The sequence below is a fragment of the Falco biarmicus genome, chromosome 9 (assembly GCF_023638135.1).
Source record: "Falco biarmicus isolate bFalBia1 chromosome 9, bFalBia1.pri, whole genome shotgun sequence".
In the NCBI taxonomy this organism is placed as follows: Eukaryota; Metazoa; Chordata; class Aves; order Falconiformes; family Falconidae; genus Falco; species Falco biarmicus.
The window spans coordinates 56,435,474-56,452,622 of record NC_079296.1 but is presented as its reverse complement, the minus strand read 5'-3'; the positions used below and the strand labels follow the sequence as shown (position 1 = coordinate 56,452,622).

General features: G+C 40.8%; 1 protein-coding gene and 1 long non-coding RNA gene across 18 annotated transcripts in view; one reads left to right on the top strand and one right to left on the bottom strand.

The window, feature by feature from the left end:
• Positions 1 to 3,971: 3,971 nt before the first annotated feature.
• On the bottom strand, positions 3,972 to 8,895 carry LOC130154748 (uncharacterized). 2 transcript variants are annotated; one of them, XR_008823851.1, is made up of 4 exons: positions 7,985 to 8,895; positions 7,629 to 7,756; positions 5,805 to 5,869; positions 3,972 to 4,895 (listed from the first exon to the last, which is right to left on the bottom strand). It is a non-coding gene; the product is annotated as an uncharacterized LOC130154748 (long non-coding RNA). The 2 variants fall into 2 exon arrangements; XR_008823850.1 differs by having other exon boundaries at positions 8,003 to 8,895.
• Positions 8,896 to 8,903: 8 nt separating this feature from the next.
• Positions 8,904 to 17,149, top strand: part of CFAP46 (cilia and flagella associated protein 46) — a 99,220-nt gene continuing 90,974 nt past the window's right edge. For 15 of the 16 annotated variants that reach the window (XR_008823846.1, XR_008823844.1, XR_008823845.1 and 12 more), the window contains exons 1-5: positions 8,904 to 9,428; positions 9,984 to 10,108; positions 11,076 to 11,207; positions 13,610 to 13,674; positions 14,219 to 14,383. Coding sequence is in view for 11 of the 16 variants with exons in the window: in XM_056351127.1 (XP_056207102.1) it covers positions 9,380 to 9,428; positions 9,984 to 10,108; positions 11,076 to 11,207; positions 13,610 to 13,674; positions 14,219 to 14,383 (536 nt within the window). In the remaining 5 variants the exon portion in view is untranslated. Of the gene's footprint in view, positions 9,429 to 9,983; positions 10,109 to 11,075; positions 11,208 to 11,636; positions 11,729 to 13,609; positions 13,675 to 14,218; positions 14,384 to 17,149 lie in introns of those variants that run through there. The other variant, XM_056351126.1, reaches the window with a different exon arrangement.

The following is a 17,149-nucleotide window of genomic DNA, read 5'->3' as shown; positions in this document are numbered from 1 at the left end:
CTGTGTGGTGCGGTTGACACACTGGAAGGAAGGGATGCCATCCATGGGGACCTTGACAAGCTTGAGAGGTGGGCCCATGAAAACCTCATGAAGTTCAATAACGCCAAGTGTGAGGTGCGGCGAATGAAGAGACGGGACGCAGCTCGATGCAAGCAAATGTCAATTTATTGTACAGAAGCATGCACGACTTTATATACACTTTCAAAGGCTGCGCGTTTTAAACTAATTGGTTCTTGAAGCTAAGCATTGCATACTAGGCAATCCCTGATTGGTGGTTAACTACCAGCAATTAACCAGAAGGTGTTACCTTTCCTTGGCGCCATCCGTCTCCCACTCCCCTGCGCTCTGCAAACACGCCTCATCATGTTGATTGCTGTCTAGACAAGCTCGAGCACACTCCCCTCAGCTGATTGCCATGCATGGTCCTAGTTTCCTGACCGCTCCTGCATCTCCCCCTTCCTGTTGCACAAAAGAACCCCTGAAACCGAGCAAAAACAAGGCACAAGTAATAGAACAAATAAAAAACCAACTAAGACATATTATCAATGTCAAAATAACCCACTGTCCTTGTTCCATACAATTTTACAATTTCCCCTTTTTGCTTTTTGAACAGCTAGTACCAGGTTTGCCATGTTCTGCAGGGCCCTTGCAAACATGACAGCAACCAAGGCAATAGCAAACAAACAATACTGCCAATTGAGTGAATGGATGCCAAAAAAAAGTCTGAAATTTTCTCAGATTTTGATAACATGTTGCTGCAATGGGGCGCCTAAAATCCACGCAGCACATACCATCAAAATCCTCACAGCCATGTCCTTGAACCAACAACAAAAAGCAGTGGCAATTTTGACTCACATTCTTAACTGCCTACCAAACAAGGTGATTTAACTCTTTAATGCTTTCCCTGCTGTTACTCTGGATAAGAGAAGAACCGCTGCGACACGTTCCCATCATAGCCTCCTACTACATTAGCATCTACAGAAAGACAATTATTGACATTCAAAGCGTAAACAATATCAGCTTCTTTTGGATTAACATTATACATAGATGGAAGGGCACACCAAACAAGAACTGGTTCAATCAAAAAGTTCGAAACATCAAACATCGCATGCCTTCTTTGAACACACCTCTGGGGTCATTCCCTTCATTCCCTCTCTTTTTTATGCAAAGAGAGACACTTTACCATAACAGAGAAGCCCCTATTTACATCTGAGCCCGGACACAAACCGCAGCTGTATGCGCCACCAGGCTCAGGGCAGAAATCGTTCATGTAGTTACATGGCTATGTATCACTACAAGTATGCAGACACCTATTAAACACTAGATAACCATGTTTATCTTTCCTATTCTCCTTCACAATACCCAGCTGTTCTCTCATCTCCTGTTAGGTCAAATATTCTCCAGCTTCTTCTCCTAGATCTCTCTTCAGACATTCTCTATCCTCCTCTTTTTTGCTTGTTAATTGCAACAAGGCAAAGGGTGTGTGTAGCTGGGTGACCATGACCTGATTTATGTTACAATCAACTAAACACTGAATACAGGAAAAAAAGGTATGGGAGACATAAGGCAAACATCAATAAGGTGGTTAAAGATAATTATAATAAAACCTGTAATACTTTTGAGTCATGGGCCAAAGTTTCCCAGCCGTGAGAAGAGACCAAAGGCATCCCGCCCCTGGCTCTGTTGCAGATCTTTGTTTTAAGGCTTTTGAGTTTTGTATACTTTTGTAAATTAATTCACAGTGGTCACTCAGATTCATGTAACACATCCTATCAAAGTCTTCACACTTGTGTCCCTGTGCTAATAATGAAAATCAATAGCAACTCGGTTCTGTAGCAACATATGATGGACAGAATCAACATCTGTTAATAAGCCAGAAAAAAAAAAAAGAATAGTATTTGTAGTACTACTTTGTTTAGCAAGCTAGCAGCCTAATTTACTAAGCAAGTTAAGAGCGTGTACTATTCTTACAGAAGAGATTAGAGCAGCAAAAATCTGTTATGCTGCATTCCAGAACTCAGCCTGAGAATTACAGTCTGCTGTGAGTTCTGCGTTACAATCATTTGACACATGTTGGGGTTGCGATTGTGAAAGTTGCCCGTTTACAATTTTCATTGGCATTATCACAGCTAGTTGTTTTAAAAGCAACCCTTGAGCTTCCTGATGTTCGACTTGTTGCAAAATATTCTGAAGCCAATCAATCAAGTTAGTATTAAAGTTAGTGACTCTCTAGGACCCTGCAAGACTATGGCAAGACTCCCGCATCCTGACTGCCTTAATAGCCATCTCATTCATTTGCAAACAGTTGTCCCTGGGATACCTTGCCTGAGTCACAGAATCGGCACAGTTATTTGCTCCAGCTAACTGCTCATAGTTAACAGCAATTCCCCGATTAAGATTTTCAGTCAAGGCCACTACACATAGCTCACAAAAATCAGATAACCACATCATATACTCTCAGTTAGTACCATACAAAGCAATGACTTCCAATCATGCAGTGTGAGTGTATAAGGCTCTGCCATCACTTCAAGAAGGGACATAGCAAATGTATTATGAATCCCCCCTTCCCGCACTGCTTTGCTTAACTCTTTAACAGCCTCGTTTTGCACAGGCTGCCACTCTGCAGGTTGATTTGTCTGACAAAATACTGAACATGCCATAGCGACTCCCAAAACCCATCACTGAAGTGTTTCCCACTTGCATTCCCGTCACCAATCCCTCAGACCCCCTTTCACCCTCCCCCCAAAATACAATCAATGCATCAGGAGAGACGAGGGGGTGGGGGAAAGGTCTAGCTCCTTTTCCAGGTCTATAGGACCTGGATCAAAAGGTTTATCAGAGTCAATGAAATCATTGTCCGAGTTGTCCTGTTCCCGTGCTTGATCCTGTGTTGTGAGGGTCGCTGCAATCAGTGACAGAAGCTTTGGGGGCAGAGGAGGTGTGGACAGAATCGCCATCGCTGACTGTGTCTTGAGAAGAGTCGCGCTGTCGGTGGAATTTACAGCTTCCTCTGGTTTAGCACCGATAGTAGAGTTAGTCCACATCTGGCAAAGAGTAGTCAGAATTTGCCACCAAGATGTTAAATGCATTCCCGACACGGAGTTCCCCTCCGCGGCAGCATCATACAATTGGCTGCTGTATGTACACACTTTCATTCTTTCAAAGTCTCTAAGGTTTCTTGGCTGCTCACCTGTCTCGATGCATACAGGCGTTATCCTCGGGGTTTAGGTTGTCCACCTGGTCCAGACAGTAAGACGATCGTTCAGCCAAGCCGTCTCCTCCGGAACGCAGCCCTCTTCCACGAGCTGTCTTTTTTCCGTCCTTATTCTTCCAAGGCTTCGGAACACCACCATAGGGGTCACCATTTGAGGAGACTGAGGCACGGACTCTCTGATCTGACTAGAAGACCCTTTAGGAGTCCATATACGTCTCTTTCTGGGGACGAAGCCTGATTCCCCATTACGGATTTCCCACAGCTCACCTCTCACCTCCGGAGGGATTTCTGGCCGGCTCCTGCTTCCTTTCAGCAGATCATTCAAAGTTCTGTGGGATTCGCTGCATGTCGCTCAGATAGGCGATTCGAGAGCCCTTCACGTTAGATCCTTAAACGCATCACGTCGGGGTCACCAATTTGCGGCGAATGAAGAGACGGGACGCAGCTCGATGCAAGCAAATGTCAATTTATTGTACAGAAGCATGCACGACTTTATATACACTTTCAAAGGCTGCGCGTTTTAAACTAATTGGTTCTTGAAGCTAAGCATTGCATACTAGGCAATCCCTGATTGGTGGTTAACTACCAGCAATTAACCAGAAGGTGTTACCTTTCCTTGGCGCCATCCGTCTCCCACTCCCCTGCGCTCTGCAAACACGCCTCATCATGTTGATTGCTGTCTAGACAAGCTCGAGCACACTCCCCTCAGCTGATTGCCATGCATGGTCCTAGTTTCCTGACCGCTCCTGCAGTGAGGTCCTGCACGTGCGTCGGGGCAATCCCAAACACAAATGCAGGTTGGGTGGAGAATGGATTGAGATTGAGAGCAGCCCTAAGAAGGATGCAGGGGTATTGGTGGATGAGAAACTCAACATGACTTGGCGATGTGTGTTTGCAGCCCAGAAAGCCAATTGTTTCCTGGGCTGCATCAAAAGCCATGTGGCCAGCAGGTTGAGGGATGCGATTCTCCCCCTCTACTCCGCTCTCATGAGACCCCACCTGCAGTACTGCACCGAGCCCTAAGGCCCCCAGCATAAGAAGGACATGGACCTGTTGAAGTGAGTCCAGAGGAGGCCACGAAAATGATCAGAGGGCTGGAGCACCTCTCCTGTGGAGACAGGCTGAGAGAGTTGGGGTTGTTCAGCCTGGAGAATGTTCTGGGGACAGCTTACAGCAGCCTCCCAGTACATAAAGGGGCCTGCAAGAAAGTTGGAGAGGGACTTTTTACAAGGGCATGCAGTGATAAGACAAGGGAGAATGGTTTTAAGCTGAAAGAGGATCGATTTAGATTAGGTATTAGAGATAAATTCTTTACTGTGAATGAGGGTGGCGAAACACCGTAACAGGTTGCCCAAAGCAGCTGTGGATGGCCCATCCCTGGAAGTGTTCAAGGCCAGTGTAAAAGAAGAGACTCGAACTCTCATGGGTTACTCTAGGTGTGCAGTTTTAATCGGTCCAGCAGCGTTGGGTCACCTCCGCACAGAGTGACAAGCTTACAAGATTTTCAGTCACATATTTATAGTATCTACCTAGCCATTACATAATCTCTTGATTCCACAATAAGTCTTCTATCAGTTCCTATCTTGACAGTTGGTTTCACAAATTGTTCCGTATCTTGATCACTTCGCTATTTTGCTTCTTCTTTCAAGGATGATTGCTTCAGGTTCCGTGTGTCCCAGTTCTGAGTAATCACAATAGACAATCTCCATCGTTTCAGCCTTCTAAAGGTCAGGGTTTCCTGTTCTAAAAAGCTCCTTTGAACTGTCAGGCATAATCTTATTAATATTAAACTTTTATTGTCTAGCATCTATCAGCTGACTGCGCTTGCAGTCCTGGTTTGGGCTATACAGGGGACAAAGCTGAGGTGTACAGCCTACAGCAGCATTGATCTAGCATTTTTCCTCCAACAGCCAGGCTGGATGTGGCTTGGAACAACCTGGTCTATTGGAAGGGGGTTTGGAACTAGATGGTTTTTAAGGTCCCTTCTGACCCAAACCATTCTATGAGTCTATCATTTAAACTTTTATTCAGAGAATTAAGAATGGAGATTAATTATTACAAGTTATCTGTTCATGATCAGTTTCTAAACAAAAAGAATAACATGCATAATGTTTGTAGATAATACTTGCAGTTTGTCTAAATCTCTTTGCTGCCTTGAAATTTTGTTTGTCCCCTTTGATGCTGCTCTTTATGTGCATTCATGGCTTTATGTTAGTATGCAGCTTGGGGGCAGATGGAATGTGTATCTAGTCTCCTCAGTCATACCTGAATTTCAGGTACATCATGAGATAGGTCAGCATCTGCAGTACAGATAGTGTGGTTGGCCTTAAGCTTCACTGAGATACTTAGGGTAGAGCAAGGAAAGGAGCAACAGATGAGGAAGTATTACAGAAAAACATTTTTGTTCTTACATGTTAAAAATCACACTACAGAAAAGCCCTTTGAGAAGGATAAACTTGTAATGCATGATATGAGATGTTTGAATCTGTAAGCCAGTGCACAAGAGTCAGGAAGTAATTCTAATAAAAGTTAGTGCATATGGAACAAACCAATGGGTTTTTGAGGTCTGTATTATCCTCATTAGACTTACCTTGCCTGGAGGAGGGCTGAAATCATATACTGAAGATTTTGGACATATTTTCCAGTATGTCTCATCTATTCAAGGAAAGTGAAAGAATTTATATAAAAGGCAACTGGAGTGTCAGGTAACCTCCCTGATGCACTTTCTTTTGACCATTTACAGAAGATGTTCTATTTTAAAAGTTTTAATTATGTTAGTTAATATAACTACCGTAATCTCTTTATTTGCACAAACAGAGGTGACTGTAGTGCCAGTAAAGGGTACACCAAGACCCTTCAGCTAAAGCTATCAGCAAGACACCAAAAAGCAAACCAGGAATACTTTGCTTCTACCTGTAAGTTGTCAGGAGGCCTTAACTGTTGGGTTAAGTGTTGAGTAACAACTGGGAGGATGAATATCTATTTCTTAATTTCCAGATTTGAGTACCACAGTCATTCTGTATTGGGTTACAATTTAAGAAAAGTCAGAAATTTTAGCTAAGTAAAATGTGACCATCCCCCAGCTCTACACTTTTTAAAAATATAAACTGTTTTATTTAATCCCTTTCAGTTAATTTCCAAATTAATTCAAATGGTTGATTTTAAATTGATCTTTTTTGTTTGCTTGTTTCCTTTCTGTATTTTCCTGGTCATTTTACTATGAAATAATTCATAAATTTTTATATCACAATGTGACCACTTTTCATTATGTGGCAGTTAGTAGTTTTAAATTAAATTTGGGGGTAATACAGCAAGACTCTTCGCACAAGTATTTAATGAGGATGAATAATAATAGGAGTAATTGGAGACCTTTATGTTATTGTGGTGCCATTTTGGGTGTTAAGCTACATTTCAGGAGTGCTTCTTCCTGAGCCAGTATATGTAGCGCTTCCACATCTTGATTTTTATGTTAGGAGACAGGCCTACCTGTGTCCGGGATTCTGCCAATGGACATAAAGAAGTGGCTGGACTGTAGCTGAGTCATGCACCAAGAGGTTTATTGTACAAACATTGTAAGCATATCATGGTAAGTCACAGTGAGCCATTGCCATAACTACCTAACATAATTTAGACATGACCAATGCGTTGCTTTCGGCTTCAGAAATCGCCATAGGGTTACTATAGGGTTTTCTTTCCTTGCCCACCTGAAGTTTTCAGAGTAGTTTTATTTCTGTTTATTAACATTCACACAAGCAAGACAGCTACTTAATTTCAGTAGACTGTGTGGACTACCTAGGAGTAGGTAGGAGAACAGGTATAGAACAGGAAGGAGTCTACTGCTGAATCCTTTACATGCCCTTGTATATATTTGTAATGTTTCTAATGCTGCATAAATGTATGCAGCATGTGTGACTTGGTAGCTGGGCCTGCAGCATAAGAATTTCTTGCACTTACCACTTGTATTGTCACCCTTATGGCCTCTCCTAATACTCATCTTTCATTCAGCTAAGGGTGACCACAAGAAATGTCTTTGGAAACTCCCCAGCAATGCCGCACTTCAGAATGGTGTGTTCTGTCTGTCAGTATAGAACCAGTACGGAGTTTCAATGTAGCTCAAAGTCCAAAGGGCTTAGGTTTAAAATTGTATTTATATATGTAAGCCTTTATATTGTCTTCATTACTATGGTGATTTACCTCATAGAATCTGCCATGAGTAAGCAGTTGGGAGGAAACCATGGAGGCCTGAATGCTTCAGTAGGTATGTCTTGATGTCAGCCCAGTCAGGGAGCTACCAGGTCTTTTGGACTGTATCTCTTTTCTGCACTGTTGTTCTCTGAAGATTTACTTTTTCCTATCATAAAATTGTGCCTGGTGACATACAGTAAAATGAGTACCAGAAGATAATTGTTCATACCCTAGCCTACGGCTTCTTTCTGCACGGGCAGTTATGATCCAAATGTCCTGTGGCATTTTGTCCTGCCCGAGCCCAAAGCTTCAGCTGCTGGTGCTGTTGGCCTTATTCCAGGTGTCCTGTTGGCAGCTCTGTAAGACAGGGCCAAAAATTACTGGTGACAGCGTTACTGAAATCTCAGAATTAAAAAATTATCAACACCAGTGTGACATAGATAAGCAGACACTTCTTTATTGACAGCTGGGTGCGTGAGTGAGTCCTTTCATGATTAACGCACACCAAGCTTCAAAATCATATACCTCATATAGAACTTAGTCATACATATTCATGAGGTATTCATGCATAAACATAGTATTTACCAAAAATCATTAACATACTCTCGCTTTGTATGTTAATCAGCTTTTCAGTCCTTCACGCCTGTGCAAATTCTTCCAAGAATTCTGGGCAGGGGTCTCCGGGACATGGGCAGTGGTCATGGGCCGTAGATCTTCCTCATGGTGTACTTTTCACCTTTTGCCTGGTATGTGATGGTCTTGCAAGTTTGCAGTGTTCTTATCGGTCTGAGATAATTTATGGCCTTGTCGATCATCTGTTTCTTCTTCTTGTTTCTTTTAGTCGCTCCCTCTAGATAACTTATGAACAGGCCCCTTGTTAGAGAAAGTTAGAGAAACAGACTCCTTCTTTCATTAGTTATTTCATTAATTATTTCTTTCAAACTATGGTTACATGACCTAATTACTATACCTACATTCTTTGTGTAAATATATTTACACTTAACTTATTGTCCCTATTCCATACAATTTCTTTATATCAATTATTAAAGTTCACGATTTCTTGGCAGGTAACTACAAGTTGTTTCATTCAGTTGCTCTCAGTTCTTGGCCTTGGCAGAGAACTGTACAGAGGATTTCATAGCAGCTTTTGTTGTGCAACTACTAGTTTCATGAAAATATATTTCTTATTCCTCTATATTTCTATTAAAATGATTTTATAAATCAAATAAAGTTAATTAATTCTAACCATTAGCAAATCTGTAACAACAGCATTTCTTAGCAATACTTTTATCGACAGGAAGCTATCAATCGTTGCCTTTGTTAACTGAGCTGTGGCTGTCTTGAGAAGTGATTTTATACATGGTGTGCTTAATAATGAAAGCGTGCATTACACGCTTAAATGCACTGATTCCTAGGGGAAGCAAGAGATCTGTGCCATGGCATCAGCCGCAGCAGTAACACTAACAGCAGCAGCCTGCTTTCCCAGCGAAAGATGTTTCTACCTGCCGTGCAGGCCGCTACATCTCCCCTGCGCTCGTGTACGCCTGGTACCGCGGCTGTTTGCAGCGGGGCTGCTGCGGGGCGCTGCGGCTGCTCCTGCCGCGGCCGCCCTTGCTCTCCCGCCCGGCGCCGCGACTGGCGGCACCCCCAAGCCGGGGCTGCGGGCGCGGATCCCGCCGGGCAACTTTTGTCCCCCCCCGTGAGGCCGCCGGCCATGTTGTGGCGGCGCTGCTGGGATACGCGTCGGAGGGGCAGCGGCAGCCCGGGGAGTGGGCGGGGGCGGGGCAGCGGCGGGAGCGCGGGCGGCCGCCGTGTTCTCGCGTCTCCGGGCTGCAGCTTCCCGCAGCCGTTTCGGCGGAGCTTTCTGGAGGTGTTGCAGAGAGCTGCCCCGCGTCTCTTGGGGTGAAGCGTAGGCCCTGGCACCTGCGCCCCCCCGCGGATCTAGGCGCTGCGTGGGGAGGCGCGGCGGGCGGCGGCGCCATGGACGCGGTCGTGAGGGAGCGGCTCTTCGCGGCAGAGCGCGGCGGAGGTGAGGGGCCGGCGGCGGGATTCTGCCCGGCTTAAGTGAAATCAGAATCGCACTTTAAACACGGAAACGGCTCGATCTTAATCTGTTTTTCTGAATATATGGAAAACGTTATTTCTCTGAATGCTTCAAACGTGCTTTTCGCCTATGAAAAGAACTAACAGCTATAGTGACCTTAATTTAATCTAGTTTTCTTCCCGTTAAGTTTACTTCATATAATAGATTTAATGATCTGATAAATAATTTCTGTGTCAACAGAAAGCGAACTGTCGAGTTCAGGGGGTTGTGAATCGGGCCATCAGAGTGGTTCTTGTGTGCTAACATCAGTGATTTCAAATTGCCTCTCAAATTGCCAACTCTGAGAGAGAGTTAATACTTCATCTGGCAACTGTGGCAGACTTTGAAGGACATTTGATACTGTTTTCCTTAAACATTTGTAATTTATTTCTGTAAAGGAGAAGCAGGATGCCAGGTAGTTAATTTGAAATATGGTAGTTGTATCAGTCCACCTTGAAGCATGAATTATCTGTTACATTCTTTATTTCTTTTTTACTTCAGATGTTCAGGCTTTGAAGAATGCTTATGAGTTGATCAAATCAGCCAGTGAAGGAAAATCTGCACTTGATTCATCAGATATCTTCAGCACTGACTTACACGTTTCATGTGCTGAACAAGCACTTCAGGTTTGTAATTTAGGCACTTTATCTGTATTGAATAAAAACATTTATATGACATACTGTATTCACATTTACAGTTACTACTTACAAATACTCTCAAAAGTACTTCTGAAAAGTATTACACTTCTGTTTTGGGAGAACAGTTGTTTAAACATGCATTTTCAGTTAAAACTTGACCTTTAAATTACCACTTCTTTGTAGTCTGTGAAATATGGCTTGTGAAGTTTGTAATTCGACCAAAATATGGAAGGTATACCATAGTAATATGAAATAGTTTGGCATGTCTGCTTTTTCTCTTTATGGAGAACTAATGTTTGCAGTGTGGTTATGACTGCAGAAAACGTGTGTGTGAACAGTCCTTACTGGGCAGAAGAAGAAAAGGTAACATTCTTATTATGAAAAATTATTGCTAATTGAGCAGACTTCTATAAAATGTGGTAGAGGTTCCAAATTTTGAAGGATTTTTAAGTTTTCAATCCATGGATACAGGTGATTGGATTTCAAGCAGAGAGTTTCTAATAAAACAATTACTTCTTTTCCCCAAGCTGCAAGCCACTCAAATTCTGTCGTCTGAAAATGCAGGTGCAGCACTGACATCCATAGAAAATCCTGAAGGCTAATATTCATCCTTTTAAAAAAATTGTAGCCTTTATCTTAACAATTCTGTTAATGGCTATTAAAAAATTAAACAATTTTTGTATACTGTATGTTTTGTATGACTGACTCATTAGCTTTGTTAAATAAAAGAGCTATTTTTCTGTACATTTGGAATGATGAAAGTCTACCTTTAAGTTTTAATGAATCTTAATGGGTTTGTAGCAGATCTGATGTGCACGTTTACAGAATATTGTTTGCATACTGGTTTGCGGTTAGATGTTAATCTTTGAGTAGGCATGCATTTTTAAAAAGTAACAGTTCTTAATTAAGTATTTGTTGCATTTTTTAAATATTAAAATGCTTTTTTTGGTATTAGCTGGGATATCGAGAAATGAGCAGTGACTGTCTACAGATGTATTTTAAAGGAAGATTTCCTATAAACCAGTTTCTTGGCAGAGCGTACTTGTGCCAAGGGCAGCTGCACACTCCACTCTCTACAGATAATTTGGTGAGAAATTACAAAGTTTGCATTACATTAATCCAGTGTTTAAGAGTATTTCTTCCTAGGTTTTTATGTATTGCTTTCTATTATTTAAAAAAAAGGGTTATCAGGACTGTTGGAAAAATCAAAGGAAAATACATTAATGGGTAGTTTGGGAATAAACAAAACCTACCAACTGAATTAAATTAATATTGCTAATACTTTGGCGAGGAAAACAAAAGAATCCTTGCAAAATTTTTCAGATGATTGATTGTTTTAAAGTCAACCTTTTCACTTTGTTCATCAGTATGATACTTTCAGAGCAAGTTTAGCTGTAAATGGTAAAACAATTGCCGGTTTTATTCAGGATCACGCTAATCATTTCAGACTCACAGCAAACTGAGGAGTAAAGAGGCCCTTTGAGAGGTTGTGCAGTTCATTTCTCTTCTTTGGCAGTGTTCTTCCACCACTGGATCAGTAACCTTTCCATGTAGCACTTTGGATGCAGATTTTTGAAATGAGAGATGAAGCTTTCTGGTAGCAACTTGGTGGGATACTTACACTTCCAAAAGTTTGTGTGTGTTAACTATTCGATGACACTATCTGTACATGATGAGCAGTTTTTACTTCTGCTGAATGTAAAATGGAGTGGGATCTGTTTTATCTCTTTATCTCTTCAATATTTCATTTGTTCTCATACTGTGGTCAGTTTTGACAATTTGTCAATGATATCTGACCCCTGAAAAAGGCCTTAATAGATGTTTGTGTTATTTGTGTTCACAAATTTTCCTGCCAGATGTTCTGCAGTTTCTTTGAATAATGTGTTTGAATTAACTTTAAAGCTAGAATCTTTCCCCTGTTACGCTATCTGTACTTTCTCTGCCTTCTCTGAGTGCCTGTGCAGAATAACTGATCGCTGGTCCCTTTAAATCTTCATACATGTTTGAAAAGTGTTTTCTAATGTCCAGTTAGCCTTTTATATTTCTAAATTAAACAGCCTATTCTGTGATGTTTTCTAGATTTTTCTGTTTTCTTCTTGACTTTTGCTAACTTCTTAGAAGTTAAGAACCATCCTCGTACGTGCAATCCTAACTTGGTTCCTTGTGCTGTGTATTGTAATGATTTTAAGATGCATATTGTATCAGTTGTAAAATTTCTTCCACTGCTGTGTTCCTAGATCATTTATGACGATAGGAGTGGCACAGCATCTCATCCTGTATGACTAGTAATTGTCATGCACTTAGAAAAGATAAATTTGTCCTTATTTTGATTTCTGTCTTAAGGAATCCTTGTTAGCCAATTAAGATGCTTATGTTCTTAAGGGCAAAGTACAAGACCTCCGAGGCTCTTGATCCTGATTTTATCTAGACAGTTCCCACTCATGGCTCAGTAGCTTTCTTATGCCAGCCTCAGAGTCCAGTAAATCAGTCCCAACTCTCTTGCAGTTTTTAGTTATTCTGTTCTCTCTCACTGTAGAGAGGCCTCTGGTGTCATCCTGTTCCTGCTCATCCAGTTCCACCTCCACTTTGCCATTTCCTCTGCATCTTTCTCTTAGGCTTTCAAAAATCCCTTTTTATGATCCATCTTATTTACACCCTCCCTTCAGGTACTTGCACGTACTTATGAGATCCCCCCTGAGCCGCCTTTTCCACTCTCAGCTCTCTCAGCCTTTCCTTACATGAGAGATGCTCCATTCCCTTTATCATCTTTTTGGCCCTTTCTTTGGGCTCTCTCACAGTGTCCATGACTCTCTCGTACTGGGGAGCCCAGAACTGGGCACTACTCCAGGTGTGGCTTCACCAGTGCTGAGTAGAGATCTGGAAGGATCCGTCAGCCTGCTGGCAACACTCCTAAAGCAGCCGAGGACATGGTTAGCTGCCTTTGCAGGAGGGGCATACTGCTGGGGTGTTGGTGTCCACGAGGACCCCCAGGTCCCCCTCTGAAAAGCTGCTTCCCAGCTGCTTTAATGATAAAAAGAGCATGCCTGACACACCATTCAGTTGTCAACTTCTTGTTGGAGCTTTTCTGAAGAAAATAATACCTCAAGTTTTTTAATGCAGCAAACCAATATTATTTCTCTTTCCTGGCTTTGCTCTTGGATGTTCCTGAGCTTTCTTTGCTAAGAGCTTAAAAGGTACACAGCTTTGCAAGTTTATAAAATTTCAGTCCTGTTAATTAAAGTTTGGTGGAAACTAATGAAACTGAAAATATAGCCTGAAAATTTGAAATAAGGAAAACATAGTAATAGGCAGTGCTACCAATTTTTAGTTATTCTGTTCTATGACAGCAACTTATTATGGCAGCACATTCTATTTGAGATTAATTTGAAAACAAAAATTACGACATGTGAACATACTGAAATATGAAAATAATTTACTGATTTATAGAAGCCATATCCAAGTTGTTAACTTTTTTTTGTTCTGTTGTAGGAGGAGTTTGAAAAGTTTGTGATGTTTTTTATGAAGGCTATAGATTTTGCTATCCGTGATCAAAGGTAGGCCGTATTGATAGGATTAACTCTTTAACAGAGAAAAAGAATTACTGACTTAGGTTTTCAGTTTGTCTTTTTTTTTTTTTGTCATAGATTTTCATTAGGTAGTGTGGAGTTTTGTTGTTTGGTTGGGTATTTTTTTTGCTTTTGTGGATTTTCCTTCCATTTTCTTATTGCGCTTCTGTAACTGCTGCGCATGCTGCAACAATATCAGAATAACAAACAGTCTTAAATAGGATGAATCGGGCTGTTTAGGGCTCATAGATACCTCTGAGCATTTCTTATCCTTTTATGTTTATGCTCTGTATAAGGAGAGCACCATGTTAACTTATTTTAAATAGTTAACTACTGGGTAGAGTGTAGTTGCAAAAGTTAACATAATCTTGTGCTGTATGTGTTCTCAGTTTCTATTCAGGATTGCTTCTTACCAAAACACATAGGAAAAGTTCCAATTTTTGCTTCTTAGAAGTGTCTTAAAATACTCCATATGTAATTGTATGTTTATCTAAGTCCATGAAATACTAAATTTGTGATTCTTGTTTTTCAGATATTATTTTTTGATTTATAATGCCTCAGTTCTTTATTGGGAACTTGTGAGGCCATATCTTAAGCCTGGATTTCGCCATTTTCTTATTCCCAGCCTTTCTCAGATTGTTAAAGCGTTAAACCAAACTGAAGAGCAAGATTGTGAATGGAGAGCAGAACTCATGATGTAAGCTTCATTGTGTTTTTTTCATGTGGGCATTCTGTAGTCCTCTTCTACATGTGGCTGCCACCTTAGGTAGTCTTTAATAATGTACATTTTACTTCTTTAGTTCTGCTGGCTACACTATTTCTATTTTGTATGTTTAGTTTTTCTAAAATAAATCTAAAGAAGGAATTTTAAAGCATCTGAACTGATTTGCAATCTCTGATTGCAGTTCATGTTTTAACAAGATAATACATTTTAAGAGAAAGAGCTATCTGTTAGATAATTTCAAGTCTTTGCTAGTGAGGACAGATGTTTCTGGATTGAGCAGCACATGTAGGCTAAGATATTTGTAAGCCTGTGGTCAATATGGAAAATAATGTTAGAAAGCAGCCTAGTCAACACGCAGAGAGATTTTTTGCATCTTCAGTATTTAATTTCGGTGAAAGGAACAACAAGTAATATCCAAAACCTCAGTAAAAATAAATCTCAAGAAATAATGTTGGTTGAGCAGAAAATAATTGTTAATGCGAGGCTTTGAGGCTTAGAATACACAGTGGAACTGAACCAAGGGTAAAGGTATCATTTTCACAAGCTATTCCAAAAGTTTTAAGATTAGTTCATTACATAGGTGCTATGTTGCTTTGAAAAAACCAAACCTGACAGATGATGTCAGGAATAATCCTGACAGATGATGTGCAGAGATACAGTGTATACTTTAGGCTTGCAAGGCAGTTTGGGTGGGAAGGGACCTCATGAGATGGCTAATCCAATGTCCTGCTCACAGCTGGGTCAGCTGTTAGGTCAGGCTTAGGACTTCATCCAGTCAGGTCTGGAAGCAGTCAAGGGTGGAGACTGCACAGCCTCTCTGAGCAGCAGCAACGTCATTTGACTGTCCTTATAGGGAGAAAGTTTCTCTTTATTACCGCTCCAAACATCTCTTGTTTTAGTTTACACTCACTTTCACTTCTCTTCCTGCTGTACACCTTAGTGAAGAGCCTGGGTCTGTTGTCTGAAAAGCGGATTCGTGGCCTGGTGTGCAGTAAGTCAGTTTTCACACACTCAGGGAGACATTGCTTATTTATTTCAGGTTTGCACAAAGCTGGGGGCTGAGTGGTATTCCACAAAGCAAGCCCACCAGATGGGACTTTGCATCATATATTTATACAGAGTTAGTAAGTTTCCAAATCTGTCCTCTTTACACTGATTGATTAGTAATTTACATATAATTATAATATCGTTACAGAACTATTTCTACCATAACACATGATCAGGCGGTGGGTTTTCACCTGGGCAAGGGTTTTTTTGACCTAGGGGTATGTTTTTTAATATTATGAGTGTGGTTGAGTTAAGGATACAAGGACCTTGAGTCTTGCCAAGTTGGCAATGCTTCCTCAAAGCATCCTTATTGTTTTGTCAAAGCCTAGTTATTCCAGTGTGTCCTTGCTCAAAGAATGGCTGTGTACTTTGATTGCAGTCTAAACTTGTCAACTTAACATATACAAAGTGTATCTTGCACAAACCAATCAGACCATTTCTAATTTTCTGAGTTATCCTTCAACAGGTCCATCTTCTCAGTGATCTGCCTCCCTGTAGGCATATGCCTCTGTGACCTACTGTCTGTGCTCCTGTTAATACAAACCAGGATGCTGCTGGCTGCCTTCAGTTCCAGAGTACACTGCTGGCTGGTGTTCAGTTGGCTGTCCACCAGGACCCCCAGGTCCTTTTCAGTGCATCTGTGTTACAGAATTTTTGAATGTTTGCACCAGGCACAGGGCCTGGAAGAACCTCCTGGTGAAGACTGAGACAAAGGTGGCATTGAGTCTCAGCTCTCATCTTCTGATTTTAAGATTATAAGGAACACAGAAAGTTAGAAAATAGAAATTTTTATAATACCTGATTCTGCTAGTAAATTAATTTGTTGTTGGTAATTTTACTTTTAGAACTGCGGGGAATGTTTTTTTCCTAAGCAAGATTACAATGGAAGTCAAAAAAACCCCACAATCAACCCAATACGATATTGGTACTATCATGCACATTTACACTATTACCAATCATTTTGTAATAATCTCATAATAGTTGGTAATAAATGCTGTGTCAGTATCCATGTGTTACCATTCTTACATTTCCTGAGTAAGGGTGGAGCATAAACCTTGAGCTTCTACTGAGAGAAACAAGTTTTTATGTGCAAAAAGAATAGTGTCCCTGTAATTTTTCAAGGTCAGCCTTTTCTCAGAGGTGTTTTGGTCTGCTATTCTACAGACTGTAGACAGAACAGTTCCCAGTTCCTGTTACAATTCTGCTGCAGGTTTTTACTTCCTCTTTGTGAACTTTTCTGTTTCTTTGATCTATGACTGATGGTTTATTGCTCTGCAGCATTTTCTTTATAAGCTGAAATGGAAAGGAAATAAAAAATTAAATAACCTTTAGCATACCCTTGGGAATTTTTTGTTATCTAGAATAACATACATGCAGGTTTTTTGCACCAGACATACTCTTGATGAGGTATTGATGAGAACTAGCAAGTGCACACAGTGTATTTGTGTTATAAAACTAATGGTAGCATTTGGTTTTTCATACATTTTTAAAAATTTTTGAATAATTTTTATTATTATTACTGTTGTTAGTTTATTTCATGGAATCACAGGCTCTTTTTCAGTTAAATCAGATAGTGTTGAAAAATCCAGTAGCTATCTTGCAGTTCCCATCATGAAGTTTTCTTTTGCTAGTTGGCTTTGAAATACTAGCCTTTCCAGTAGTTAAGGGAGAATCTTAGAATCCATCTCACAG